Source organism: Gymnogyps californianus, chromosome 9, assembly GCF_018139145.2.
Source record: "Gymnogyps californianus isolate 813 chromosome 9, ASM1813914v2, whole genome shotgun sequence".
NCBI lineage: Eukaryota > Metazoa > Chordata > Aves > Accipitriformes > Cathartidae > Gymnogyps > Gymnogyps californianus.
The window spans coordinates 21,346,091-21,373,204 of NC_059479.1; the positions used below are offsets into that span (position 1 = coordinate 21,346,091).

At 44.7% G+C, this 27,114-nt stretch overlaps 1 protein-coding gene across 1 annotated transcript in view; it reads left to right on the forward strand.

Moving 5' to 3' along the window:
* Positions 1-1,857: 1,857 nt before the first annotated feature.
* The window catches only part of ALG13 (ALG13 UDP-N-acetylglucosaminyltransferase subunit), a 32,341-nt gene continuing 7,084 nt past the window's right edge, over positions 1,858-27,114 (forward strand). The window contains exons 1-25 of the mRNA XM_050902035.1: positions 1,858-1,992; positions 2,356-2,518; positions 3,888-4,026; positions 5,746-5,847; positions 7,606-7,855; positions 8,271-8,354; positions 9,299-9,349; positions 10,095-10,141; positions 11,081-11,153; positions 12,985-13,066; positions 13,422-13,602; positions 14,495-14,570; positions 15,265-15,373; positions 16,588-16,652; positions 17,561-17,661; positions 18,433-18,560; positions 19,283-19,520; positions 19,685-19,798; positions 20,011-20,167; positions 22,242-22,374; positions 22,844-22,879; positions 23,016-23,071; positions 23,707-23,769; positions 24,128-24,299; positions 25,593-25,715. Of these exons, the coding sequence (XP_050757992.1) occupies positions 1,912-1,992; positions 2,356-2,518; positions 3,888-4,026; positions 5,746-5,847; positions 7,606-7,855; positions 8,271-8,354; positions 9,299-9,349; positions 10,095-10,141; positions 11,081-11,153; positions 12,985-13,066; positions 13,422-13,602; positions 14,495-14,570; positions 15,265-15,373; positions 16,588-16,652; positions 17,561-17,661; positions 18,433-18,560; positions 19,283-19,520; positions 19,685-19,798; positions 20,011-20,167; positions 22,242-22,374; positions 22,844-22,879; positions 23,016-23,071; positions 23,707-23,769; positions 24,128-24,299; positions 25,593-25,715 (2,824 nt within the window). The 5' untranslated portion in view covers positions 1,858-1,911. The remainder of the gene's footprint in view (positions 1,993-2,355; positions 2,519-3,887; positions 4,027-5,745; positions 5,848-7,605; positions 7,856-8,270; positions 8,355-9,298; positions 9,350-10,094; positions 10,142-11,080; positions 11,154-12,984; positions 13,067-13,421; positions 13,603-14,494; positions 14,571-15,264; positions 15,374-16,587; positions 16,653-17,560; positions 17,662-18,432; positions 18,561-19,282; positions 19,521-19,684; positions 19,799-20,010; positions 20,168-22,241; positions 22,375-22,843; positions 22,880-23,015; positions 23,072-23,706; positions 23,770-24,127; positions 24,300-25,592; positions 25,716-27,114) is intronic.

The following is a 27,114-nucleotide window of genomic DNA, read 5'->3' on the forward strand; positions in this document are numbered from 1 at the left end:
CAGCTCCTGTAACAGGTTCATCTATTTAGGCCAAATAATTTTTATGTCTGACTTTCTGGAATCAACTAAGAGCCAGCAGACAGCAGTTTCTATTGGAGTTTGCAGCATTTCGGGGATTTTTTGGGGAGTGGACACAGTGCACATACATAGCCAGAATTATTAAAGTTCTCAAAACAAAACATAAAATGCAGAGTTCAAACTGTATTTGTCTCTTTTCTTTCTGTCTCCCATCTTCACCAGTCCTTGTGGTATCAGTGGAAGGATATCCACATGGCAAAACCACCCAAGCTCACTCTTGTGGTTTAACACCAGCCGGCAGCTAAGCACCACGCAGCCACTTGCTTGCTCCCCCCCCCCAGTGGGATGGGGAAGAGAATTGGGAAAAAAAAAACCCCAACCCAAACTCGTGGGTTGCAATAAAGACAGTTCAATAGGACAGAAAGGAAGAAAATAATAATAAAAATGACAATAATAATACTAAAAGAATTAGAATATACAAAACAAGGGATGGACAATGCAGTTGCTCACTACTCACTGACCGATGCCCAGTTAGTTCCCAAGCAGCAATCCACCCCTCCCAGCCAACTCCCCCCAGTTTATATACTGGACATGACGTCATATGGTATGGAATATCCCTTTGGGCAGTTTGGGTCACCTGTCCTGGCTGTGTTCCCTCCCAGCTTCTTGTGCTCCTCCAGCCTTCTTGCTGGCTAGGTATGGGAAGCTAAAAAATCCTTGACTTAGTATAAACACTACTTAGCAACAACTAAAAACATCAGTGTGTTATCAACGCTATTCTCATACTAAATCCAAACCAAAACACTATACCAGCTACTAGGAAGAAAATTGACTCTATCCCAGCCGAAACCAGGACACTGACCCACTGATAGGAATGTATGCAATCTTCTCCTGCCTTCAGTCATTTGAAGGTAGGCTTGTACCCCATGCATTTGCTCTGCAATGCTATGACATGTCCCCAGGTGATGCTCTGACCAGAAGCGAAGCGTGTCCCCCAGTGAAGCCCAGTGCTCAAGGGGATGTGTCGGCCCATCACTCTTGGGCTGCCATTACAGGACCCACTGCAGCACTGCTTCGGGCAACAGTTGTCTGAAACATCAATCCCTCCTCTGAAGCATGACCGACTGCTCATTCACTACTATCCTTTTGTGACGTTACTCCCACCGTAAATGCCATGGGAGGCTTGGGCCAGGCTGGGTAATCCCATGCCTAGCCCAGGTTAGTTAAGTCTACAAAGAAAGGTAGCTGTGGCCATGCTATGGGAATGGCAGGCTGTGAACGTACCCAGCAGCTGGCCCCAGTCAGGCTGCCGGTTACAGTGATCTGTGCCCCAAGTGCTGAAATAACATGTGGAGGGCAAAACGTTCTGAACCCCTTTTCCAAATTTGGGTTACTTCCCTCTCCTGCCTGAAAGTCTGAAAAACTGAGGCAGTCGTGGCTACCATGCTCAGGTCGCTGAACGCTGCCGGCGAGTGGCTCGTTAGAGTGGCCACCATCCTCATCGGCCCGCCACCGCGGAGGGGCCACCGCGGCGGGAACCGCCCCCTCCCGGCGCCGGGAACCGCCCCCCCCGGCGCCGGGAACCGCCCCCCCCGGCGCCGGGAACCGCCCCCCCCGGCGCCGGGAACCGCCCCCCCCGGCGCCGGGAACCGCCCCCCCCGGCGCCGGGAACCGCCCCCACCCCGCCCCCTCGCTCGCCTGGGCGGAGGCAGCGGGCCTAAACGAGCACGCGAGGGGACGTGCGGAGAAGGGGGCGTGTCCCTCCGGCCGCGCGCCAAACCACCCCCTCAGGCCGGCAGCCATGTTGCGGAGCGCTGCGGCGAAGGGGTGGCGCGCGGCGCCCTCTGGCGGCTGCCCGCCCGCAGGTCAGCGGTGAGCGGGCGGTCGCCGGTCATGAAGTCCGTTTTCGTCACCGTGGGCACCACCAGCTTCGACGACCTCATCGCCACCGTCTGCTCCCCGGCGGCCCTGCAGGTGAGGCGGCGGAGAGCCCGGCTCCGCGGGCAGCCGTCCCCGACCTCCCCTTCGCGGCCTGCCCGCAGCGCCTCAACCGGGCGCCTGCGCGCTGGGAGCCGTCCCGCCCTGCCTTTCCCCCCCGCCGGCCGCCAGTGACTGCCGGGGGTGTGTGAGGGGACGGGAGGCGGAGGGATACCGGGGGCGGTTGGGGGGGCGCGAGGCGAGTGGCGGCGGAGGAGGGGCGGTCTGTGGCGCGAAGCGGGGGGTGGCAGCGGCTCCCGGGCCGGGCCGGGGTAAAGGAGCAGGGCCAGGCGCTCCGGTGTCCGACTCGGGTACGCGCACACCCCACACCCTCCCCATCCCACCGTCCTTCCGCCGCAGGTGCTGCAGAGCCGCGGCTACCAGAAGCTGGTGCTGCAGGTCGGTCGGGGAGTGCTGAAGCCGGCGCTGCACAGCAGCCCGGCCATGGCGGTGGAAGCTTTCCGCTTCAAGGACTCGCTGGGAGAGGACCTGCGGAGGGCGGACCTGGTCATCAGCCACGCAGGTAGAGCCCCGTTTGTTTGTTCTCCTGGGGGCAGGAGTGGAAGTCGGTTGGATGCAGTCTGTTTCTCTATGGCTCGGGGGTGGGCTGGCAGTGAATGTTCAGGTCCACAGCTAGAGCTGAGTGGTTAAACGTTCACCTTCAGGAATCTCCCGTGTTACAAGAGCAAGTAGGATGGTGTGGTGGGGTGACCCAGGCTGGACGCCAAGTGCCCACCAAAGCCGCTCTATCACTCCCCTCCTCAGCTGGACAGGGGACAGAAAATACGACGACAGGCTCGTGGGTCGAGATAAGGACAGGGAGATCACTCAGCAATTACCGTCATGGGCAAAACAGACTCGACTTGGGGAAAAAATTAAATTAATTTATTACTAGTCAAATCAGAGTAGGATAATGAGAAATAAAACCAAGTCTTAAAACACCTTCCCCCCACCCCTCCTTTCTTCCCAGGCTTAACTTTACTCCCGAGTTCTCTACCTCCTCCCCCCAGCGGCACAGGGGGATGGGGGTTGCGGTCAGTTCATCACACATTTCTGCTGCTCCTTCCTCCTCAGGGGGAGGACTCCTCACACTCTTCCCCTGCTCCAGCGTGGGGTCCCTCCCACGGGAGACAGTCCTCCACGAACTTCTCCAATGTGAGTCCTTCCCATGGGCTGCAGTTCTTCACGAACTGCCCCAGCGTGGGTCCCTCCCATGGGGTGCAGTCCTTCAGGAACAGACTGCTCCAGCGTGGGTCCCCCGCGGGGTCACAAGCCCTGCCAGCAAACCTGCTCCAGCCTGGGCTCCTCTCTCCACGGGGTCACAGCTCCTGCCAGGAGCCTGCTCCAGCGCGGGCTTCCCACGGGGTCACAGCCTCCTTCGGGCATCCCCCTGCTCCGGCGTGGGGTCCTCCATGGGCTGCAGGTGGAGATCTGCTCCACTGTGGACCTCCATGGGCTGCCGGGGGACAGCCTGCCTCACCATGGTCTTCCCCACGGGCTGCAGGGGAATCTCTGCTCCGGCGCCTGGAGCACCTTGTTCCCCTCCTTCTTCCCTGACCTTGGTGTCTGCAGAGTTGTTCCTCTCACATATTCTCACTCCTCTCCCTCGGCTGCAATTGCTACTGTGCCATAACTTTTTTTTCCCCTTCTTAAATCTGTTATCCCAGAGGCGCTACCACCGTCACCGATGGGCTCGGCCTTGGCCAGCGGCGGGTCCGTCTTGGAGCCGGCTGGCATTGGCTCTGTCGGACATGGGGGAAGCTTCTGGCAGCTTCTCACAGAAGCCACCCGTGTAGCCCCCCCGCTACCAAAACCTTGCCACGCAAACTCAATACAGATGGTATCTCATCTGTCAGGGCAAAAACTCATCATGTTTTCTGTTTCTCCTGTAGGTGCAGGTAGCTGTCTGGAGGCTCTAGAAAAACAAAAACCACTAATAGTAGTAACAAATGAAAAGCTGATGAACAACCATCAGCTTGAACTGGCGAAACAGCTCCACAGAGATGGGCACGTCCTCTACTGTAATTGCAGGTATGGAGCTGCTGTGGCTGTCCTGACTGAACAAGCAGTGTTCAGCACCATCACTCTGCTGCTACAGTGTTGAGAATGTAACAAGGAAATTTACATCCTTCTCTGTAACAACCATTTGTTTGCAAGGTAGATTTTCCATAGTGGATAGATTAACATTAGGTGCTAATTTACCAAACTTACCAAGCCTTTTGACTGTGACTCCTTTTAATTTTTTTTTTTCTTTTTGAGGGCACATGTATTCAGATTGAAAGAAGAGCAATGTAAACCAAATAGAAGTGGTTGAATTTGGAACAGTCAGGTAGCATCCCAGAGGCACCTAACAGCTTCTTTCTTTCTCTGCTCTTTCTCACTAGTTGTTGGATTCTTTTTTGAAGTCTAGAAATAATAACGCAGACCATCAGTTTGTAACCATGAGCCATAAGGAATAAATTGCTCCCTGCAGACTTAGGACTCCATTTCATCATTTCGCTACGTGGATTTTCCTTGTAAAGGGCACTAAAGTTGACTGTATGGATGCACTGCCATAATAAAATTGAAAGGATCGGAAGTATTTAGAACAAAACATAACAACGGCCTTACTGATACAGATCAGAAGCCCACGTAGCTCAGTATCCTATTTGCAGTGGCCATATGCAGATGCCCAGCCGAAAGTAGAAGCAGGGCAAGAACATATGGTACTTCCTTGTATTACTTTCCCTCCAGTGCTCTTAAGTACTTTGATTCAGGGGGATTCCTAAATCAGGTGCTGTCTGGCTAGTAACTTTCAATACCTCTGTCTTCCACGTACTTATTCAGGCTGCCCTTTTAACCAAACTTCCTGAATCCACCACATCCTCTGACGAGTTTCACAGATCGACTGCCTCTCACTTCAGGAAAAAAAAAACCCCAGAACAAAACAAACCACCAAACAAACCGTCCTCCCCCCAAAACAACACCACCAACAAAAAAAACACCAACAAAAACCCCAGCTCCTTTTGTTTGTTTGTGTTTATCCTGGCTCCTGTTAGTTTCATTTGCTCTGTTGTTTTGACTGTATCCTCCTGTTTTCTCTATGATTATTTGTGATTGACTGCACTCTATAAATAACAGATGACCTCTAAATTGAAGGCAGAGGAAATGCAACTCCCATTATTTAGTCTGCATCTTGTTCCTTTGCCCTGCAAATAGGATTTTGTATGTTTCAGAAGAGCCTTCTGAAGAGACTAGGCCTGTCATTCATTTATATTGGGCAAGTTTCTTAAACTTACCTCAGTGTTTCTGACAGCTTCGGAGACAGGAAAGAATTTTTATTTTATTTTGTTGAACAGTGCCTAGCATTTGAGCCTTATTTGCAGTCTGATAATAGCAAGGTAACATTGATTTAGCTGTTCTTTCTGGCTATGTGTTAAGTGGAGAACTATGCCCTGTGTTCAAATAGGATGAATTTCCTGGTACGGTTTATGGTGAAGATCCTCAGATCTTGTTCAGTGCCCAACATTGCAACCACAGAAGATGAAAAAATTAAGAATAGGTATAGGTTGAAGTGTGTTCTCAGCAGTGCTGCCTATGGTTGGGGCCTGCTGGTTTGTGGCATCTCTTCTTCCTTTCAATACATGTCCTTATTTTTCTTTCTGTGCTAAAGGATTATGTATGTATGAATAGAAGGAAAATTGTGTGAAGAAAAAATTTCCCTTTGGGATGGATTTTTTTTTAATTTTTTGTTTTGGTCTGTTTTTACAGCACTCTTGTGGAGACACTGCAGTCGATGGACTTGTCAACTTTGAAACCTTATACTCCCGGACAGCCAGAAAAGTTTGCTTTGTTCTTGGATAAAGTTGTTGGGTTTCAATAAACAATACAGAGGAATAAAAATGTCGGAATAAAACCTTTCTCCTCTCCTAGTGAGGCCTTCCATACTTAAGAGTCCACCAACTGGGACAAACCCTCCAAGAAAATGTCTGTTAATATTAACTGACATTAAATGGTTTCCTATTTAGTGCCAGTTTAAAGTCATCTAGCTTTATCCTTAAAAGAGCACAGTGCCAACAAGGGGGGGACATGACTATGAACTGTCTAGTTTCTTGGACAGATGGATATTTACATCACAAAATCTGCACTGAGTTGGTAATTCCAGTGGGGAGGACAAGCTAAATTACTTCTTAACAGGCATGGCATATACATAGTGGTTTCTTGACCATATTTGCGTAGTACTGGTGGAAATAAGTTGTCCTTGTTGATGTTCCTGTGCTGTTCTGCAAATAAGCAGATGCCTTCGGCTCTCATTTTGTGTGTTTACAGAAGCACTGAAAAGAGAATTTTAAAAGTGAGAGATTTGAGCCTCTTTAAAGGGAAAGGGGCATGTGGTGAATCTGGGTGGGAAAATCAAGAGTTGCAAACCTGCTGCCAAACTGTCTACCAACTCACTTGCCTGGTTTTGGGTGATTTACTCCCAAAGTCAAACATGGCCTATAGGAGAGGAATGGGGTTGACAATACAGTCAATCCATTTACACGGTGTTAGCCCATCGTCACTTAGTTTGGACTTCGGTAAAGTGTGATGTTTCCTATTTGATGCTGATTGGAGCTCCCCATTTAAAGTATTGAAATTGTCAACTGCGTTGATGCTACCATCAATTTGTTTAAGTAAATATTTTGAAAAACGAAGGGGGTTTAAACTTTAAAACGTTCACGCAGGCTATTTGGTCTGTGATACTCTAGAATTGTCTAAGTGCATAGTTGGTGCTAATTGCCCTTCCTGCAAGTACATTATTTGTTTGGGGTATTTTTGTTGCTGTTGCTTAAAACAAGAAAAAGAAACTCCTGAATCGGTGCATCTGATGTCTGAGTGCAATTTTTACAAGCAAGTTAAACGTACATAGAGGCATTCTCCTAATCAAATCAAGCACAAGGGCTATACGTGGAATACATCGTGCCGCGCAGTTGTGCAAGAGTGATTTTTGCCGATCCCCAAAGTTTTCCCCAAATACTTTATTAGGAGCAACTAACGATTTTTGTAGAGCTGCTGTTACTTCAAGTTTACCGCTAGCAGCTCATCTCCAGTCGGAGAGCATGCAGGAATGTCACAGGAAATTCTGAATAACCGTTCGACTGATTTTTCCACTCGTTATTTGCAGTCACAGGCACATCGAGCAATGAAGTTGAGATAGCTTAGCAAGGACTCCCTTCTCTTCCCGAGGCAGGTCCGGGAGGAGACGACGTCTGCCGGGGCTTACCGCGGTTTGGCGTACGCACCGACGCCGAGAGCTAGCGGGGGCTGGAGGAAAACGACCCCGCCGCGCTCGGACAGCCCCTGCCGTCGTTAAGCGGGAGAGCGGGACAGGTACTTGGGGCTCTTCGCGGGCATCCTAAAATGGCTGCTGCAGGAGGCACCTCCCGCGGGCTCACCGGGAGGGCACCGCTCGCAGGCAAAGGGAACCGGGCCCAGCTGCGCCGGGACGGGGCCGAGCCGGGCTCGGGGCCGCGCTCCCTCAGCGGCAGCGCCCGCCGCCGGCGGGAAGGGGGATGCTGGGGGCCGGGCCGAGCCGCGCGCGGCGGCGCCCCCTCGGCGCAGGTGGGCGCGCTGGGCGCGGCCCCTCATTAGCAGCAGCCGCGCGCCCAGCCGCCACGCGCCGCGCAGCGCAGCGCTCCGCGCGGAGCCCCCGTTTCCCGCTTGCTGCTGTTGCTGCTTCAGCCGTTGCCGCCCGGGGAAGATGCAGAAGGGCTGGAAGAAGTACTTCGGGCAGAAGTCCTTCAGCGAGGTGGCCATGGACGAGTACCTGGGCAGCCTGGGGCTGTACCGCAAGATGACGGCCAAGGACGCCTCCTGCCTCTTCCGAGCCGTCTCGGAGCAGGTGGGCGGCGGGGCGGCACCGGTAACGGTCTCGGGGGGAGCCGGGGCGCCTCAGGCCCTCGGCGGGGCTGGCGCGGCGGGCCGTGTCCGCTCCAGGCCCGCGGCTGGGGGTGGGTAGGGGGTGCTCCTGGAGACCCCTCCTGGGTGCCCAAAGTGAGGTGTCGCGGGCGGGGGTGTGTGTGGGGATGGGTGCGATCGGCCCCCTGCCTGGGCTCTCCGGCGGACAGGCTCCTGGGTCTCTTGGGCTTTCCTCAGCTTCCTCCCCCAAGTGCCTGTGACCCTCTGCGGTGTCTCCTCTCCCTGTTTTGTGATGTTGTTAGTCTTTATAAACTATGAGTAAAATAAGCCTAATGTGAAGCATAAATTAAACTCTGCAATTTTCTCCTTCATTCTTTCATAACCTCTATTTTTTTCAGCTGTTTTCTTCTCAAATTCATCACATGGAAGTTAGGAAAGCTTGTGTCTTGTTCATGAGGCAACACCAGCATAAGTTTGAATCTGTAAGTAATGTGTGTGTTAGGCAGTTTTGCATGCATACTTAGGAAGTAACGTGGGAGGGGGTGAGTGGTTTAGCCATAAACATACCCACATAAACATATGCACTGAAAACATGTCATGCTTTGCCAGGCTCTATGCATGTAAGAGAAGAGAAATGGCAGGGTGGTTGCTTGCTTACCTTATTTGAGTTGCAATTGCACGAGTTTTATTTGGCTTTATCTTTCTGAAGTTCCTGAAATCAAGCAAGTTACTAATACCCAAGTAACCAGTAGGGTGACAGTTATTTGTGTAGTATATTCTCTGTGGAGCAACCATTGCAGAATTTAGTAGGTAGGAAATATGTAGGATTTTGGAGTAAGAGCATCAAAAGACGGTGGAAAACTCCAGAGTGTGTTTAATTGTTGCATAAAGTCATGGGGTTTGGGGTAGGGTTTTTTTTGTTTGTTTGATTGGTTTTGTGTGTGGTGGTTTGTATGGGTGCGTGCACAGCATGGTTTTATGTGGTGGTTTGTGTGGCGTTGGGGTGGTTTTGGGGGTTTTTCTGTTTGGTTTTTTTTTTTGGTGTGTGTTTTGGGTTTTTTTTCCCCCACTGTAATCACAGTTAAGTGCTTAATCTAATCTAGGAGGGAGATGAGTCACTGAGTATTACTCAGACTTATGCTCTTAATTTTTTTAGGATCTCTTGGTATTTCCACATTGGTACCCCCAATCATTCCTATGCTCTAAGGCAGGGAACAGCTGAAGTCATATCCCCAGTCACACCACAGCCCTTCAGAACCCAAAAATGATAGGAATTGGCAGACTCGTCCCAAATTTGATGTCTATGCCCCCTGCCCTGCCTCTTCCCGTTCAACAGCTAGTAACGTATGGTGTAGTGTTTAGGTTTAACTTTGCTTTCCAGCTGGCTACATTTTTACATTTGTTTTCTTCTTTGTTTTGTTGAAAGTATGTGGAAGGATCATTTGAGAAATACCTTGAACGACTAGGAGATCCAAAGGTAAGACTGATCTAATACTTGACAAGAGATTAAAATTTGTGGAGACTAGAACAGGAAAGTAATTAGGCAATGGTTTAAAATGTGGTGGTTTGGGGTTTTTTTTAGATAGACCCCAATCCTGGGGCCTCATTTGCGTAGGTAATACTGTGGGTTTGTACTGTATAGTCACATGTATAAACAATATCAGTTTTAGTGGGGAATTTGTGTTGGTGCAAAGGAGCAGACTGTATAGTAAAGCTGAGACTTCTCGTGGGCCTTATTCATAACTGCAATTCTTCTCTAAGAAGGAAAAAGCAAAATATGTGGAGTGTACCTCACATCAAATGTTTATCAGGCTTTGCAATCCTTTGCTTCGTCCTTTACCCCTAGAGTCGAATACTAGAGCTCAAACTTTCATTTCCTTAGACTTTAACCAATAAGTATTGGTGAATGCAGCAGTCTCTGAAACAAATGTAGTGTTTTAAATTAAAAACATGTATCTTGAGTGATGTGTTTAGGAGTTGCTGCCAGAACTCCAGAACTAGCTCCATCTTACTCAGCTTGGTAATTGTGGCCATCCCATGTTGCAGACCTATCCCCCTCCCCTCCCCGGAAATCCTAGTATCTCAACTCTCAATGCATTGATTGTTTGTTTTAACAAACTGATGAGTTTGGTTAGGTATTTTAATACTACAAAGAGCTAGAATAGAGTTCTCAGCGTTGAAGACGGCTCTGCTATCTCATGTAATCTCATAATCTTGCATAGGAAAGTGCTGGCCAGCTGGAAATGAGTGCTTTATCAGTGATGTACAAGTAAGCATCTCTTTCTTAAGTTTCACTTTGTTTTGGACTTGATAGTGTTTGGATTCTGGCCCCAGAACCTTTTATTTGTTTGTTGCTGAGATACTAATGTGTGAAACATGGTGAGAAATGCTACCCTAAGAAAGTTACTTCAGCTAACATGTAAATGGGTGCCATCACAGCCCCTGTTCTCATAGTGTGGATTAAGGGGAGGGTCGTTTTCCAGCTATGTTTATTTGTTATCTTTTAGCTTAATGTTAAACTCTGAAGTCAAGTGTTTCCTTCTGGTGGCTGAAGGATGGAAAATGGGGAAAAAACAAGGAGCTGTGTAGTGGAAACACTGTGTGGTAGTTATAAGCATGACTAAAACTCATGTAGGTGTTCTTGAAAGCTCCAGTAGTGAGGAGTACTTGCCTTACTTGGTGCGTAAACCCTGATATTTATTTCAAAGGTAACATAGGCCTGCACAGGTGCTGCTGTCTTGCTAAAAATGCTGCTATCCTGTAACAAGCAGTCTGGCTCTCCAGTGGTAGAAGGAAGAACCTTCCTTTTGCAGGCTTGTTCTGTTCCAGTACTAAAGGAACAAACTGAAGTTTTGCAAGAGTTACTAGTTCCCTGTACTGAGGCTCTAATCCTTTTGCAGGGTGACTAAATCACTTAGACTTAATTGTCTTGGTGTCTGAGTACTCTGCCGTAAGCATAAGTACTTGACCTAATCTGTGACTAAATATAATGGTCTTTCCTAGATAATTTTTTTTTTCCCTAAGATGGGTGGTTTTTGCTCATCTAGCTATTGCTGTACGGTAGCATTGATTTATCAGGAAAAGTATTCTACTTGATTTTTCTATAAACAAACAGCGGATTCTCTAAACAGCTCCCTGCAAACTTCTTCATAACGTGGTTCTACTAAAGTGTGCTCTTTCAAGTCTTGTTTTTCTTCTGCTTACTTAGGCAAGACTTTATTCTGTACCGGTACCCTGGAAAGCCACCCACTTATGCTACAGACAATGGCTTTGAAGACAAGGTGAGGAGAAGTGAGGCAATTTCCTACCTCTACCCCTGAATCCTAGTTACCTCCAGTCCTGCTTAGTTGTAAAAACTTGCCACTGGAATTGAGCTCTTGTAACTCCAGTGCTCTTGCATACCTGAGCAAAACCCCAAAGCTGACTTCAGCTCGTGGAAAAAGCACAGTGTTTGTGCAACAGTTAACTCAGTTATAGTAGCTTTGCTTCCCATCTGAGGGATGGATTGTGTGCTGTTCCCCTGCCAATCTTTTCTGCTACTCCAGCTCATCATTGGAAAGAAGTTTAGTTTTGGCAGGAAGAGGTAGCACCACAATTCCAGAATATTCTTTCATGTTTCTGAAATCTCTCTGGGTAAAAACACTTCCCAGTGGGAATTAGCCTGATCTGACAGGGCAGAATGAAGTATCTGGGTTGAGTTGAAGAGCAGACCAAGATATACTTACCATATTGGTGAAGAGAAGGTGTTCTCTCCCACCCCCCAATGCCTCTCTTCCTGAAGTCGGATGAGGTGTGCAGCTTTTCTTCCTGAAAAGGGGAAGTTAATGGGAATGGATTAATCTAACAAACTGATTCATTTCTGTGACATACAAATTGAGCCCAGTTAAGAGTGGGAGCTAATGGAACAGCTTAGCTACACAAGAATTACTGCTGGGGGCAAAAAGAAGGAACATAAAGGAGAAATACGCTGTATTAACCTCCCATCTGACCCCTCTTGTTTTTTCTGCAGTCATGTAGATGTGCCCACACAATTATGTGGCTAGCTCAGGCATGATGCCAGTGAAATTGCTGCGGTATGGATTTCAGTATGGGCTATTATATTTGCCAAAGTGGCTAGTCTGCTCTGAAATCTGTGCTGCTGCAGCTGTTCTTCTCTGTTGGTTAGTATTACTGTCTCTGTTGACATGCGCTTCTTTCTTTTTCTATGTAGTTTCCTGTGTAGCTTAATCTAATTCCAAAATAAACTAACTTTTAAAAATCAAGCAGTATGGTCTAAATGTGTGTTTGTCCTCGAAGGCTTTACCACCAGAGCTCTCATTAAGTGTTGGCAGCTGTCTGTCATTAGACTGCATGTACAGGCAGCAGCTCTTTCTGGTGTTGCTCATTCTCACCACGAGATGAGAGCTTGTGTTGGCAGAAGACATAGTACACACTGAATTAAGAGTCCTGGCATCCCAGCTCCTGCTGATTCACTGGGAAGCATCCTTGCTGGCAATGTGCTGACAGCTGCCTAAGGGCTTCTGCCAGTTGCAGTTGGCTGTGGTCCCATGCCAAGATGGGGTTTGATGGTATACATTTGCTTGGTGTATCAATGCATATGTTGCAGAAAGCATGCATCTTTTCAAAAGGCAGCATAATATTGCTTATTAAAAGCAAGGCTTTGTTGAGGTCTAGAAAAGTAGATGCTTTTCTAGTTCTAGATGCTCAGGTAGGGAAGGGTGAAATGTGCCTTTGATACTTGAACCGTGTATCTCGGGGGTACTGCATTTAATGGCTTGTATTTCTTTTACCTCTTGAGTGATTGGTGGTTTCGGAGGTAAGCTGGAAACAAACTCTTATTTCATGTTTAATACAGCATGATGTACAAATTGATAGTTTTTCTTTGTATAATAGACAAACTTATTTAGAGACTTTTACCTAGGATTCAGTTTTAAGCTGATTCTACAGCTTTTTCATATTTATATGGGGAATATTTATTGTTTTCTTGATGAGTTGATGTTGACTGTAGAATGAAAGAATAACGTAGTCTTGAGCTAGGATATCAAATAAAAGGAGTTAGATTTTACATCATCCCAGCCTTAAAGCCTTTTTTTTTTTTTTTAATTTTCCTAGATCTTACTGTGTTGTTCCGGCAACGGCCATTATGACTCTGTGTATACAAAACAATTCCAGGAAAATGCTGCTATTTGCCAGGGTAAACTTGAAATCATTTTTCTATGGAAGAGAATTAGGCGTTTTTATACGTTTATAGGCAGTGTTTGTTTTGGTTTTCAGGGGTGGGGGGGAGAGAGATGGAAGCTCACTTATTGTATATTAATATACACATACACTCATTATTCTATCTGTTAAGTGGGATATTGGACCAGATGACTTTCAGAGGTCCGTCCTTGCCACTTGAATTATTTTATGACCCTCTCCTTAATTTAATTTAACTAGTGCCTTGTAACAGTAGATAATATCTGAAGACATGCTTACCTTGCAAATTGCACCAGTTCTTATGGATCTGGTATTCTCTTAATTTGGTTTGAGCTTTGTGTTGATTTGTTCAGCTGTATTATATGAGATCCTGTACAAAGATGTGTTTGGCATGGATGAGGAAGAATTAAGGTCTGCAGTTGAGGTGTTTCGAAGTGGATCCAAGAAGAACAGAAACAGTGGCTCTGTAGGAAGTGAGGATGCAAACTTTGATTGTCTTCATGAAAAAGCATCCAGAAATCCATCAGAAAAGAGGTAGTATTTTGGGAAGGGGATGTGGTAAAAGGGAAGCAAAAAAAATTAAAAACCTTGCGAAGGGCAACTTTTCCAAGTTTCTTTGAATGTTCATGGGGTATTAACTCTTTTTCCTATCTCATGATGCAAACACAAAGCTGAAATATATTTCCTTGGAGCTGGGAAGTGTCACGTAATTGAACATCCTGTGCTGCTGGCTATGTTACAGTTGCATGTTACTCTCTAAAATGACAGCTTATTTGTAAATAAAATTGTTCCTTATGTCATCAGAATATTTTTTTTTTTGTGAGAAACTGTTACTACTCCTCTAAGCCTCTATAGCTCTGCAGAGGCAATAGTGTACTGAGAAAATGAGCTCTGCTTTATTTTCTTGTTTGGCCTTTTTTAATGGAATCGTACACCAAATAGACAATTAAATGGTGACATTATTCAAGTCTGTTGGATCACTGGGGATGAGGGGAACAGACAGAATGTACCTGTAGAAACTCTCATATCCCGTGTTGTTCAAGTCACTAGAAAGGCTTGAGGGATGCCTCTCACCGTTACTGAGTGCTTGCAGATGGCATTGGTTTCACAGGACTTAGAACAGGGTGTCGTCTTGTTTGACAGTGCAAGAATTTAATCAGTCAGTGTGATCATCTTCTTCATCCTTTCCTAATGCAAGCGGTAGCCCTTGTTAGGGGTGGGTGTTAGAACAAGTACAGGTCATGTTCTTGAAACTAGGAAAAGGGTTGTCCTGTACTGCATCGCAGCTATGGCTAGTGTTTAACGCAAAATCTACCGCTTGATGGCACCATGGTGCTTCTTCAGACTGTATGAACAGTTGGTTGATTTTAATCCTGGCTAGGAATTATGCATTGTATCTTTTGTAATCTTATTTTCAATTACTTAGAGTGGACGACTGGGAAGGCAATGATACTGGCAATCCACAGGAAGATAAGTTCAAAAAAGGCATTGAAGAAGAAAAGGTTTGTCGGTTAGGGAAGAATTCCTTGTGGTGGTGGTGGTTGTTATTTTATGATGTTACCCTTGTTAGGGCTAAACCCTCTTTTCCACTTTTGCAAGTGACTTTTTGGAAAGCGGGTGGCTTATTTCTTCCATCTGCTTGTCTTTTGGTTTTGCCCTTGAGTTTCTATTAAATTGGATAAGGCTTTTTCCTTTCTGAGATTCTCTTGTTCTTCTCTAGCTAATATTCTTTCCTCACCAAGATGGAGCTTAGCAGATGTTTCCTGGTCTGCTGTTTGTTCTTCCCAGAAATGGTTTAAATCAGTTCACTTTTGTTTTGAACACAGTATAAACCACTTAGGAACAGTTTTAGAAACTCTATAGAAACCTGTTTTCAGATATAATAGCTGAAATTCCCACCAACTTTTGAAGCCATGGCTTCATTGGTCTAGTTAGCTTCCTTTGATTCTTTTTGAGTAAAGAACACGCCAAATGTTACTCTTGAGCCTGTTTCTAACCTTTCCAAAGTCTGTTTGCTCACCTTCTGAATGCCTAAATGTGTTTTCATATTCTTGAGCTTTAGTTTTTAGTGGAAGTGAAAATTTTGAAAAATAGTGTGTGTACATCTTAAAATGGTCCACAGATGCTGGCAGGATAGAGACTTTGCTGAAGACATTAAGTGCACTTGTTAATGCTCCGTTTCAACTCTGTTTTCAGCCTCCAGAAAATCCATCAAAGATGCCTGTTCCTTATAAAGTGCTAAAGGCACTGGACCCTGAGATCTATCGAAATGTGGAGTTTGATGTTTGGCTGGACAGCAGAAAAGGTATCTTTAAAAAGGGAAAAACAACTCTTTCTGCACTAGGCTCAGTGTTGAATTTGTGAATCTGAGGCCTATGTCACCTGTTTCTTCACAGCTGAAATGTGAAGGATACTGGTTAACCCAGCAGATACTTGTAGGTAGTACATATTCTTGCTAGTAGCTGGTTTCTTGGCTTCTTTCAAAGTACAAAATACACGGCTTCTGACACTGTATAATGGTGATAAGGTTGCTAAAAATCTGACCTCTGCTACTTACTGACTATAGTATAGAAAATACGAGGACTCAAAGCAGAGTACAGAACTCTGTTACCATTCTGTTGTATTGGAAATCATTCAAATTTGAGAGTTTTTTGTTGCAGCGTGTGTGCAAGGACTTCTGCTTTTTAAAGTATGATTTTGACTTCAGAGTTGTATAGTAATGAAGATCTCAAATTTAGCATTGAGATCTGTCAAATGAGATGAGTTTTCTTTTACTTCCAGCTCTCCTGGGCTTGAACATTCTGGAGAGATTTCATGGTCTTCGTGGCTTGGGATAGGTTGCTGCTTTTTGGCATACACTATGGCTGATCTGTAAAGCAAGAAGTTACCAAGAAAGATAAGTTTTGAAGTGGTGTTTAATGTCTGACCCGAAGTGCTTTGCATGCTGAGGAACTCCAGCATTTTACAACTGCATAAGCAGTAATGAGGGTCATTAAAATTCTTGGAACAGAGTATAGTAACTAATTATCTATGTAGAGTACTGATGTGCAGAGAATCTAGGCGAGGAATGGAGAAAAACCTACTGAAATCTAGTAGTAAGGAGACTTTAGGCAATGTTAGTTTTTCCTGGATAACATCTCATTTTTGCCAAGTGCCACCAGTACTCTGCTAAGACAAGACACGTCCAACATTCTTAATACCAGGATTGGTATTAAATGGAGGATTAACTCGGTACCATCACAAAAGACATTGTAGTATTGAAGTAGTAGTGCTACTTACTGCATTATCTGGATGTTATTGATCTCCTGTGACTTAGCCTGGTTGTGATCTGTTACAAGAACATCTACAGTTACTTCATCGTTACTATGGGGAATGTTCAGATATGCATAGGAAATACTTAACTCAATTGGCCTGTAATTTGTAGTTGGATGCTGTCATGAAGTACTTGTAGGATACGTGAAGAAAGAAAAGTAGTTTAAAGGCTTTTTCCTTTTTATTTATTTATTCATTTATTTTTAGAGCTTCAAAAAACTGACTACATGGTGTTTGCTGGGAGACAGTACTATTTAGGAGACAAGTGTCAGGTTAGTACTCAAAGGAGACTCAGTTATGATAAACTATTAAAACTGCTTTAAATGGAGTATAGTAAGCTATAAAATCATTTAACTTCATAGAATTTCCCAAGGCTTTTCTCATTCTCTTCCTTGTAGCTATTAATCTGACTTTTTATTTCTTTCTAAAATCTACCTTTAAACACTGAGTAGTGTGAAGGAAAAGCTGCTTGGAAATTCATTGCAAACCAGTGATATACATTGTGTGAGTGTGGAAGTTCCAGACTGAGAGCTCGAAATACACAGGGTGTACATTTGAGGTAGTTGTCTATTAGATTTTCACTGGGGGTCAGCAACAAGTCTGGGCAGCCTTCTACTTCTCAACCGTAATGTAGCAAATATTTTTATAAAACAGAAAGGGAAGAGCTAAAAAGGGAGGTGTAGCAGGATCTGGCCAGGAGATGCTGAAAGGAAGGTCAGCTTTCTTTGTATTCCAATGTTGTATGTAGTGAGGGCTTATTTTTTATCACTGTTTGAGGTAGTGCTGATGATTCACTCAGTGACTTGTTTCTAGCTGAGCAGAGCTTTCCTTTCCAATTTCCTGTTTTATCTTCTCCTCAAGTTCTTAAATGGCGGTCTTCCTTGGTACTTATCTGCTTGGCACAGTGTATAAAAATAAGTTAAAAAGCAGGTATCTTCTTACTTCTCAGTCACTCACAAGACTGATTCCGCTCCCCCTCCCACCCCCCCCTTCCTCCCTGACATTAGTACAGTGCTCTTTATTTTGCCTGCTATTTTGAAGAAGTATTTGAGGCTCCTGGGCCAACTCAGTAATACAGGATCAGCTACGAGCAGCCTTTGCTAGTAGTGGTTTGTAGACAGTATTCTGAATCCCCTGATACAGTTTGGCTTTTTTAGAGCTTCCCTTCTTCTCTCTGCAGGTACGTCTGGAGCCTGGAGGTAAGTATTACAATGCTCATATCCAGGAAGTCGGACAGGATGGCAACACGTTGACTGTATTTGTTGAGGAGCTGGCAGAAAAGTAAGCAGTCTGGTGACAACTTCATGTTTGAAATCTTTCTGGTTGAGTTTGTGTATTCGCAGATGCTTAAAATAGGATTGTTAAGATACTTTCAGAAGAAAAGAGAACCTAGGCTTTTAAATATAAAAGTGAGGCTTTGCTTCCTTGTTGGCTATCACTCTTCAAATAGAATGTTGCAGGAAATTTTTTCTCTTGGATTTCTAATGACCAAAATCATTATTGTAATGCTTTCTCTGAAATCTTTCTGCTCTTTCTTCTCTGGAATGTGAAAGTGATCTTTGCGGTTTGGGCTTGATTCACGGATAGCAAATTACCCTCTGCTGTTGGTTTCTCTGGAGTTTTTATGTTGTACCCAAACAACTAAATAATTGGCACTTCTGGTGAGTCTAACCACTTTCTCCACCTTGCTGTTCAAAGCATTTACCCTTCTCCAAATCTAGAATTCAGCTTGATGACATATTGCAAAAATTCTGTGTTGTCAGATGCTTTCAGGTGTACCTCTGAAGGCATACAAATGCAGGGAAGAAAGACTTGACCCAGGAAGTCAATAGTGTTGAGACTAAATCCTAGCTTGCCTTTTTTAATAAACAAGTAACAGTAATGTGTGCTTGGTGTCAGAGAAACATTAATTTTTTTATTTCCACAAGCTCCCTACACTCTGAAGTTTGTGGGTTTTTCTATTTTCTTCTGTTAGTGTTGCTTCAGCTTATGTTGTGCAGCTATGCACAGTGTATCCTTGTGGCACTGCTAACATCAGCGTTCTTCGTGTAGGCATACAGTTCCTTTGGCAAACTTAAAACCAGTGACGCAAGTGGCGCCTGTCCTTGCTTGGAATATGGTTCCGAGCCGAAAAGGAGGAACCTATCAGAAAATAACAGGTGGATACTTCTCAGGAGTAGGTTTGTACAAGGTTTCCACAGGCGTTCCTTCCCTTGGGGCTGGGGGGGGCGGGGAGTTGGGGAGACACTCATGACAGTTTTAACAGTAGCAGCCTTTGGATATTGGAAGTGACTTAATTCAGCTTGTGATATAAAATTTGGTCACTGCAGGGGTTTGATGTAAAGTGATCCTTCAGACAGAGGGATGAATTTGCCTTTGCAAACGAGCAAATCCATTGAAAATACATAGCAAAGTTGGTAGTGCTCGAAATTACCAAGAAGAAATTTGGCACTTGAGAACGATGTATAAAGACTGGGTCTGTAAACCAAAAAACTTGTCTGATTTGGCCTTAGCAGAGATGCGTGGATGGACTAGGACTTCCCCAGCCAATTAAATATGGATTGTATTTGTTTAATTTGGAGAATTTTTTTTAATAAATAAATGCAGCCTTCATAAATAGATTTTAACACTGAGAGTACTGGTTTGATCAGTTGAAGTTGGGAAGGTATTCACATGTGAGATGCTTGTATTCTGCTCATAATTTAGAATGCCTGCTTGAGCCTTCAAAATAAAGGTATAAAGTTTGGATACTTAAAATACACATTTTCTGGGATAGGCCATTGGCTCGCTCTTTTCCGTGTGTCCAAATACTGACTCTTCTCAAAGGATAAAGAGAACATAGCTCTGGATCAGCTGTTTAAGGTGTAAATCTTATATTTTCTGTCCCCAACTGAAACTGCAGAAATGGATATGAAAACATGGAAGAGAATGCTTAAGAAAGTTCGTGGAAAGGAAGTCTTTATGACTGTGGCTTATAGCAGGGGTCAGCCAGTTCTTCCACCACGGCTACAGCACAGTGTTCCTTCAGGGCGCTCTCCTCCAGTTCACTGCTCGCAGGGTGGTGGAAACATGGCACCTTACGAACCCTATCATCCTCAGAATCCTCCCCAGAGACATAACCGTGGATTTGGGATGCCAAGGTACGAAGCCTTGCAAACCTGCCTGAGGTCACCACTCGTTTTCTGTTTGTTCTTGCTGCAGACTAGTGGGGAGAGAGTTTGTGCTGTTTAATAGGTAAAACTACAACTGCGTTCCATCTGAGAGGCACTTCCTGGTAATTGCACCTTTTACCCTTTAAACTTAGGGGATCTGCCCGATTTATAAACAGGCACAACATGGTTGGCCCTCAAATAGCATTCTACCCCAGTCCAGGAAAGAGATGCTATCAGAGCTATGACAATTTCTCCTGCAGGTCCTGGTAAGTGAATATAAACCTCTTTACAAACCATTGCTCTGAGAGAGCTGGGGAGGATGGTGGTATGTGGAGGGCTGAGTTGGCTGTTAATGGCACAAGATGGAAGAGTGGGTTTACTGTGCCTCTCCAAGACGACCAGGGTTAAAACTGAGCAACGAAACCAAGGTGAAACTCCAGGCAGCGGTGATTCTTAACCTCCTTTCTTGTTTTTGAAGCTCGTACAGCCGTAGCCGCCGTCAGATGCAGTGTGTGAACAAGGAATGTCAGTATGGGTTTGTACCAGGGAATGGAGAGGAGCCTCAAGGACCAGAAGAAACTATAACTTTCTATGAAATTGAAGGAGAGGATGACCCTGCTTTTCCTACTTTACCAGTAAGATATGAACAAGGGGTATGTTCATACCCCTCAAAGGGCGGGCGGTGGGGAGGAAGCTGTAGAAATGCGCAGCACTTCTTTACCTGAACGTACAGCACCTTCCCCGCCCCCCTCTTGGAATAAGCTTTAGCAGTGAATGTGTTTTTGAGGAGGGAAGGCTGAAGTGAGTCTAGGTCCTGTAAAACCTGCTTAAAACCTCCATCTTTCTGAATGTTCCCCTTCTTTCTCCCTCCCCTCGCTGGCAGTGCTTGTTTTCTCTTTAGTATACTCTCATAAAAGTAGGGTTGCGTTTCTCCTTTCTAGAGCAGTTTGAAAACAAAGCAAAACAAATCCCTTCCTACTGTGGCTGTCTGTCGAGCTCTATACGTTGTGGGAGAAAGCTTTTCACTTGTTTGCCACACTGTAATTTATCGTTTGTGTAACTAGCTTCAGAAAGTGTATGGTGATAGCCTGACTTGTTCCTATGAATTTATAGTTGTGATGTTTTGGTGTAGCATGTTGTTCCTGAGACAGTTTCTTCTGCTACAGAAACAGGAGAAAATTCCAAATCTGGACTTGTCTAAAACAGTCTTTCTGTCGGGTTGTGGATAAAGTGGCACAGTGTATTCTTAAACTTTAAGATACATCTTTTTCTTCTGTTTGTAGTCTAAGCCTAGCACAAACCTGGATATGCTACCAAAAAATCAATTGTTATTTAGGGATCAGAATAGGAAAGCAGAATTTAAAAAAAAAAACAACAAAAAACAAAAAAACCCAAAAAAACCAAAACCAAACAAAAACAAACCAACAACCCTGGTGAGTTTGAATTTTTTTACTGTGTTGAAGCAGTGAACTTAACAAATGTTAGGCTTGTATTTCAATGAGAGAGGGGGAATCTGCTCAGGGCTGTTCCAGCAGCAGCCATTGTTTAATTTGTCCTTGTGTGCTAGATCTGTAATCTTTGCTCTGATTTTCCTCCAAGAGTGTCCAGGAATAAGGACTGATTATCTTGCACTTTTTTTTTTCGACATGAAATCCATATAGCTTGCTAGCTTTTCCTCCCCATTGCTAGACTGTATACCTGCAGCTCCTAATGAGTAGTTTTTCATGTTCGTTCAGTGACTTTGTTCTTGTCAATGCCAAAGCCTTTTCTCTGTCTCTTCCTTGTCTTGTTTAGTAAAGGAATATAACATTTCCTGGGGAAAGATGCATCTCGCAGAAAACTCTGCCATCCTACTAGAGGCCTGGTGGGAGAATCTTCTGACTTAGCACCTCTGCTTCAGCCTTGGAAATCTTACAAGCCTCTCTGAGCACTCTATCGATCTCGTAGTCACCATGTCTTCTGAGGAGAATTTTGGGTGTCACCTTAGCCATCCCAAAAGAGTGAATCAACTTCTTTTACTCGAGCGTCTCAATCCTATATTCCTGCTTCAGAGAACTCTGTATTTTAAATTGTGGTGCGGCTAAGGAGTGACTTCAGTGCAAAGACAAAGGGCGTGTGAAGTGTTAAAGGAGTCCTGTGGGAAACCTGGATGGGTGCTGCTCTCTGAAAGAGTCAGGCTTGCATGTGTGGGTCAAGTTAGTGCAGACAGCGGTGTCTGTGCCGGCAGCCACCCACGGCTTTCGCTAATTGTGACTAAAGATAACCTTTTTCCATGATAACTAGAGTATTCGGATGAACTGATCTGCTGTTGGTGTGGTGGGAATGCGCCAGGATGAGGGCCGCAGGAGTATGTGTTGGGGGTGGCAGTCTTGGCTGTTGTCTGGGGTGTGCTCCCTCCTTGTCAGCTGTGTTTGAGCTGGCTGAGTTCTGGGAGGGAGCAGCTTGCCTGTATGGCACAGGACAGTGGTAGGTCTTCAACAGTCAATTGCCTTCGGTATGCTGGGCAGGACAAAAGGTAAAGGGAAGGAATGTGTCCGCAACTGTTTTGCTGCAGTCACGGTGCGTAGGAACGGACACGCAAATGGCAATTCCAGTAAGTTTTGGTTGCAGCAGGCTTGGTCCACCAGCCTGTTTCTACTGTGTGTGTGTGTGGTGCATGGAGAGGCTTTAAACTATTTCTAAATGCATGCTTCTGCCTTTGCTTTTTAGAGCCAGGGTAGCCCTGCTCCCATTGTCCACGGTCCAGCAGGATTTTGGGTAGCAAGGAGAGGCCCAAGCTCTGTTCCACCTAACAAGCAGACCCTGAATTCCTCAGAGGAGGAAGAAGAAACAAGTGAAAACGGTGAGTTCTTAAAGGATTAGTGGGCGAAGAGAAAATACAGGTTTAGAAGATCTTCAGTGTGCTTTTGATTCTCAAAGGAGATTCCTCACATCTCCTAAATACCTGTTTGTGAGCTTTGAACGTGTGTGTGAACGCGTTATTTTTCTTCATTGTCTGATAGAAATGTGTCGCTTCTGTTTAAGGTTGCTACGTCATCACCCTTGTGATTGCGTAGGTCTGTAGCAAGCCAAATTGCTGCTTAAAAATACATGGTGTAAATTTGGTAATGGCAACCTTGACACTTGGTGGAATAACCAAATGAGCATATCTTGAGTGTTTCTTTACCTCTTCTGCACAAAACAAGATGATACTGAAAGCAGCTCATTAATGGATGCACTGAAATATAATTGTGGTAACTTGCTTTAAGTTGTTGGGTTTTGTTTGGGTTTTTCTTCCCCTGAATCAAAGCTTCCTGTTCTCTCTCTTGTAGGGAAGTTTCGTGAAGAATATATCTATGCACCTCCAGGTAAGTAAAACTTAGTATTTACTGATAGAACACTTGGTGAACATAATGCATGCATTATGACCTTTTTATAAGTTTCTGAAGGAGTAGATTTAGTGCTACTTTTTTCAATTAATTTTGCCTATGCCCTCCCCTCCAGATGCTGACTGTGAAACTGCAACAGTCTTTAGTTCAGCAGAACCTACAGCAAACTTGGTAAGCTTTAGTCACTGTCTGTTCACATTAGGAATCCTTGAAGTGTGTGGCATTCTTCATAGAAACTGTCCTTGGATGCAGGCTTAACATAGTAGGTCAGAGACTTCATTTGGAAGAAAGGAATGATGGTTTCATTTTTATTTTCACCCTGCCTTTCCTCCCTAAATGGTGAGGTTTTTGTCTGACTCTGCAAGTAGAGTCTGAATTGTACTAGATAATGATTTTCCACCTTCCGCTCTGCAAAGAGAAAGCACGTATTTGAGTGCTGTTTAGGTTTCTTCTTTTTCTGCTCCAGACAGCACTTGCTTTTATCATGCTACCCTTCAAGTCTTGTTCCAGTTAGTCTTATTCCTCCACTGAGGGACTGGAGAGATCTCACCTGTGATAGAAGTGACTTTGGAGTATCTTATTTTTTTTAATCTGAAACTGAATCTTTAGTCACCTACTGGTCTACAGTGGGTGTGAAAGCCAGTCCTCTGCATGTCAGAATAAAACTGCTTTTACTTGAGTTAGAAAAGATCCTCTGTGTGTGTATAGTCCGTAAATAAATGAAAAAAATTTAGGGGTCTGGTGTGTGTGCCTTGTGACTTCTTTGCCTCTTAAATGGACCATGCTTTGCTTTGGAATCCCTTCAGGAAGAAGGGCCAGTCTCTGTGTCACCTCAAGACGGAGTGGCTTCCTACAGCTATCCCCAGAAGGTAGTATCTAGTACGTTATTGTGGTAGCCCTGCGGAGCGGTGACCACTCTGCTTGGTTGGTGTCAGTTTGTGGGGTCTCTCTACCTGCCCCTTACAGCATCTTGTAGCAAAGAATACAGTTGCCTATAAATATAAGCAAAACAGAAGGGTAAGTAGATGTCTTGCAGGTGTCTGCAACTCTAAACTGGTATTTTCAAGCCAATTTTTAGAGAACTGGGATAGTTAGCTGCCTTTTTCAGCTAGGATTTCCAAAATGCATTTATGTGAAGTGAGAATTTTTGAACTGTTGGATATTTCCATAGACTTTGTCGAAGCCAGTTGTAGATACAGTCTGCTGAATACTCTGACTCTTTTCCAGGTGTTGGTGAACTCTGCAGCAATCTCAACCTCAACAGGTGTTTATGCTGCTCCAGCTACAGGCTTCTCCTCAAATTCTGCTGCCTCCACTCCAGCCAGTGTCACAACAGCAGCTCCCCCACAAACAGCAGTTCAGCCAGTCGTAGTATCTCCCCTTTCTATAGGGAGGCCAGGTAGAGTGTACATACTATGGCTATGGACTTGGATGTCTAAGTTTTCGGTTACATCTTCCCCTCCCATTGTGGTTTTTTTTTTCCTACCTATCCAAGACAAATGTTAAAAGGCTTTAAAAACCAGAAAGTATCACTTGCTGTGGCTTAAAATGACTTAATAGTAGTTGTAACTTCCCTGCTGACTTCTTGCTTTCATGTTTTGAAGGGGACAGTTGCCCCTGAATTTTTTATGGGAATTGGAGGTGCCTGCTTTGGGTTCCCCCCTCGGCACCTTTAGCCATCAGTGCCAAGTGTTTTGGTAGAAAGTCCTTTTCAGAAGGCAGAAGCTCATGGCAGCTCCCTTCTCCCCCTGTTTCCTACTGTTAATTTTCCTCTTGAGTTGAGAGATTGGTCCTGAGGCTTTACTATCCCTTCCAAAAGAGTCACTGGCTGTGATGGTTCAGGATCCGCACAAATGTCCGATTCATTTTTGTGGCCCTTAGTTAGCTCCTGTGCTTAGTTATTTCTGTGCAAGGAGATCAAATTTGTGATTTGTCACGTGGTGCACTTACCACCTGAAATGCTGTTTCTACTTTGTTCTTGTGAAATGTCTGTTAAGAAAAAATGATTTTACCCTTCTTAGAGGACTTCTCATGTCTTCTGTAACTCTTCATGTAGCATCCAAAAAACCCTCCACCTTCAATTCTGCTCAATTCTGTCTCCCTCTTCTCCTTTTTTCTCCTTGGTTTGTTTTTTTCCACTCTGCATGAGAGTTTAGTCAGCACAGTTCTCTAAGCTGTCTACTTGCTGATGCCATTACAAATAACCTGCTGGTGTGTTAGAGGTGGGGGCCACCTAATGAATATTTAACAGTAGTCTGTCCAAAATGACAGACCTGGCATTTGGCCTGACATGTCTTGAACCTTCCCCTATTTTTGTGGGCTTATTGTCACACTTGTGATGACTTAAAATGATTAGTCTGTTCCCTGTTGTTCTCAGACAGAGTTATGTAAGGAAAGTCTGGCCTGCCTTCTAGTATGGAGAAATGGTTGAAAAAGACATTCATTCTTAACTGGAATATGAAGCTTGCAGATAGACGTACGGTTAAGGCTTGTGAGACTGGAATCTTCCCATCTGGTTTTAAATTGCTTCTGGATTCTTCTAAAGTGATGACTAAAGAGAACTGTGTTAAAGCTTGTATTTAGGGGCACTGAGATGACAAAGAAGTGCATGCTTAATTGTGTAACTTAGCATCTTGCTCATTTGATGTGCCATTGCAAATTTGAGTTGACTTTCGTTTCCTTCTCATTGTAGCAGTTTCTTCAGTGCCATTCCCAGTTTATTCAGCTCCTCTTCCTCCAGTCAGTGAGGTGGGAGAAGCTGGTGCCGTTCTTCCACCTTACTCTTGTGATCCCAGTGGCAGTGATCTGCCTCGAGGTAACAATGGTATTTTGTGCTTTTACTACTGCTGCTCTGCAGCACGCTTCTGACTTGTGTTCTCCATGGAAACTTAACAGAATACCTGTAGTGAGAAGAAATGGCTTTTTGCAGCTTGCAGGGAGTGAGAAATAATATTACGGATGCTTATGCTAAAAATGTTTTAATGCCCAGTTCTGAATAGCAGATTCATATCTGGCTCAAATATGTGATGACTGCAGCTTTAGACAGCATCCTAAAGAAATGAGGGTGCTTGGCCTGTATTACACTGGTTCTTGGTGGAGTAATCATTTTTCTGATAACTGATTAAAAAAAAAATCTGTGTATTTATAAAGTTGTGCTGTTGCACAGTTCAGTGGGATATTGTGTTGTTTTCCTGTAGGGCTTGAAGATGTCATTCTGTGGTATCATAAACCAGGAATAAAATGTCTTGTTCCTTGGGTGCCTAGCCTTTTCGTAAACTGTCATCAATTATGACAGTGTTTAAGGTACATTTCAGCTGTTAAGCAACAAGCGTGCAAAGACCAACGTAGTACCTACCAGCAGAGCAGCTCAGAAACAGCTTTCGGCTTTATCAGCTGAACGTGGACTTCATTTCGAAAGTGGTAATCTTTAGTCAACTTGCTCTTACAATTTAAGAATATCGGCATACCATGCAAGGTTGCATCAGACAGCCAAGCTTGGTAAGCAGTGCAACAGGCATATATGTATTTGATTTTCTTTGTTATTAATTTGTCCCCTCATTCTGTCGTGTTTATGGCTGACAAGGCATAAATAGAGCCTGTAATTCACAGAGCTTTGTTTAATAACCCAAAGATGAAGCTGTCTGCTGTCCTTATCGCAAGCTAAGTGCCTCTCGGCTACAGGAATAGCAGCACTGCTTGCTGTTACGCTATGTAACTTGTTTTTCTCTAGGTGGGGAATGCTGCGAGGCCCAAGCATGCCACCGTTGCATCACTGCACACATCTCAAGAGGCAGATAAAACTCTTCTGTGGTGCAGTGTCTTGTCTTAGCTGATAAGGATTGTTGTTTGTGTGTAGTTTTGGACAGCTGTAGAAAATGCTCTACCCTGTGCATGTCCCCTTGCGCAGCCTTTTGACAGTGCATTGGCTCAAGTTGCGCTAAGGGTTAGAAACTTAAAAGAGCTGTAAAAGAAAACTTGCTTGTCCTCTTGATAGCAAGATTCAGCTTGTCCTAATGTGTAGTGCTCAGACTGGGGCAGAAATGCTCTGGATATGAGTTGGAGTTCAGTTATGGTTACCTGTGGTGCCACTGCATCATGTACAAGAGCTTCAGCTATTTCTGCCTTCTCTGGCAGCGAGCATGGGGGGAAGCTATTTTTGGCAGTAGTGAGGCCGAGCTAGAGGTAAGCTGTAGCCTACTCTGGAGAGCAGCAGT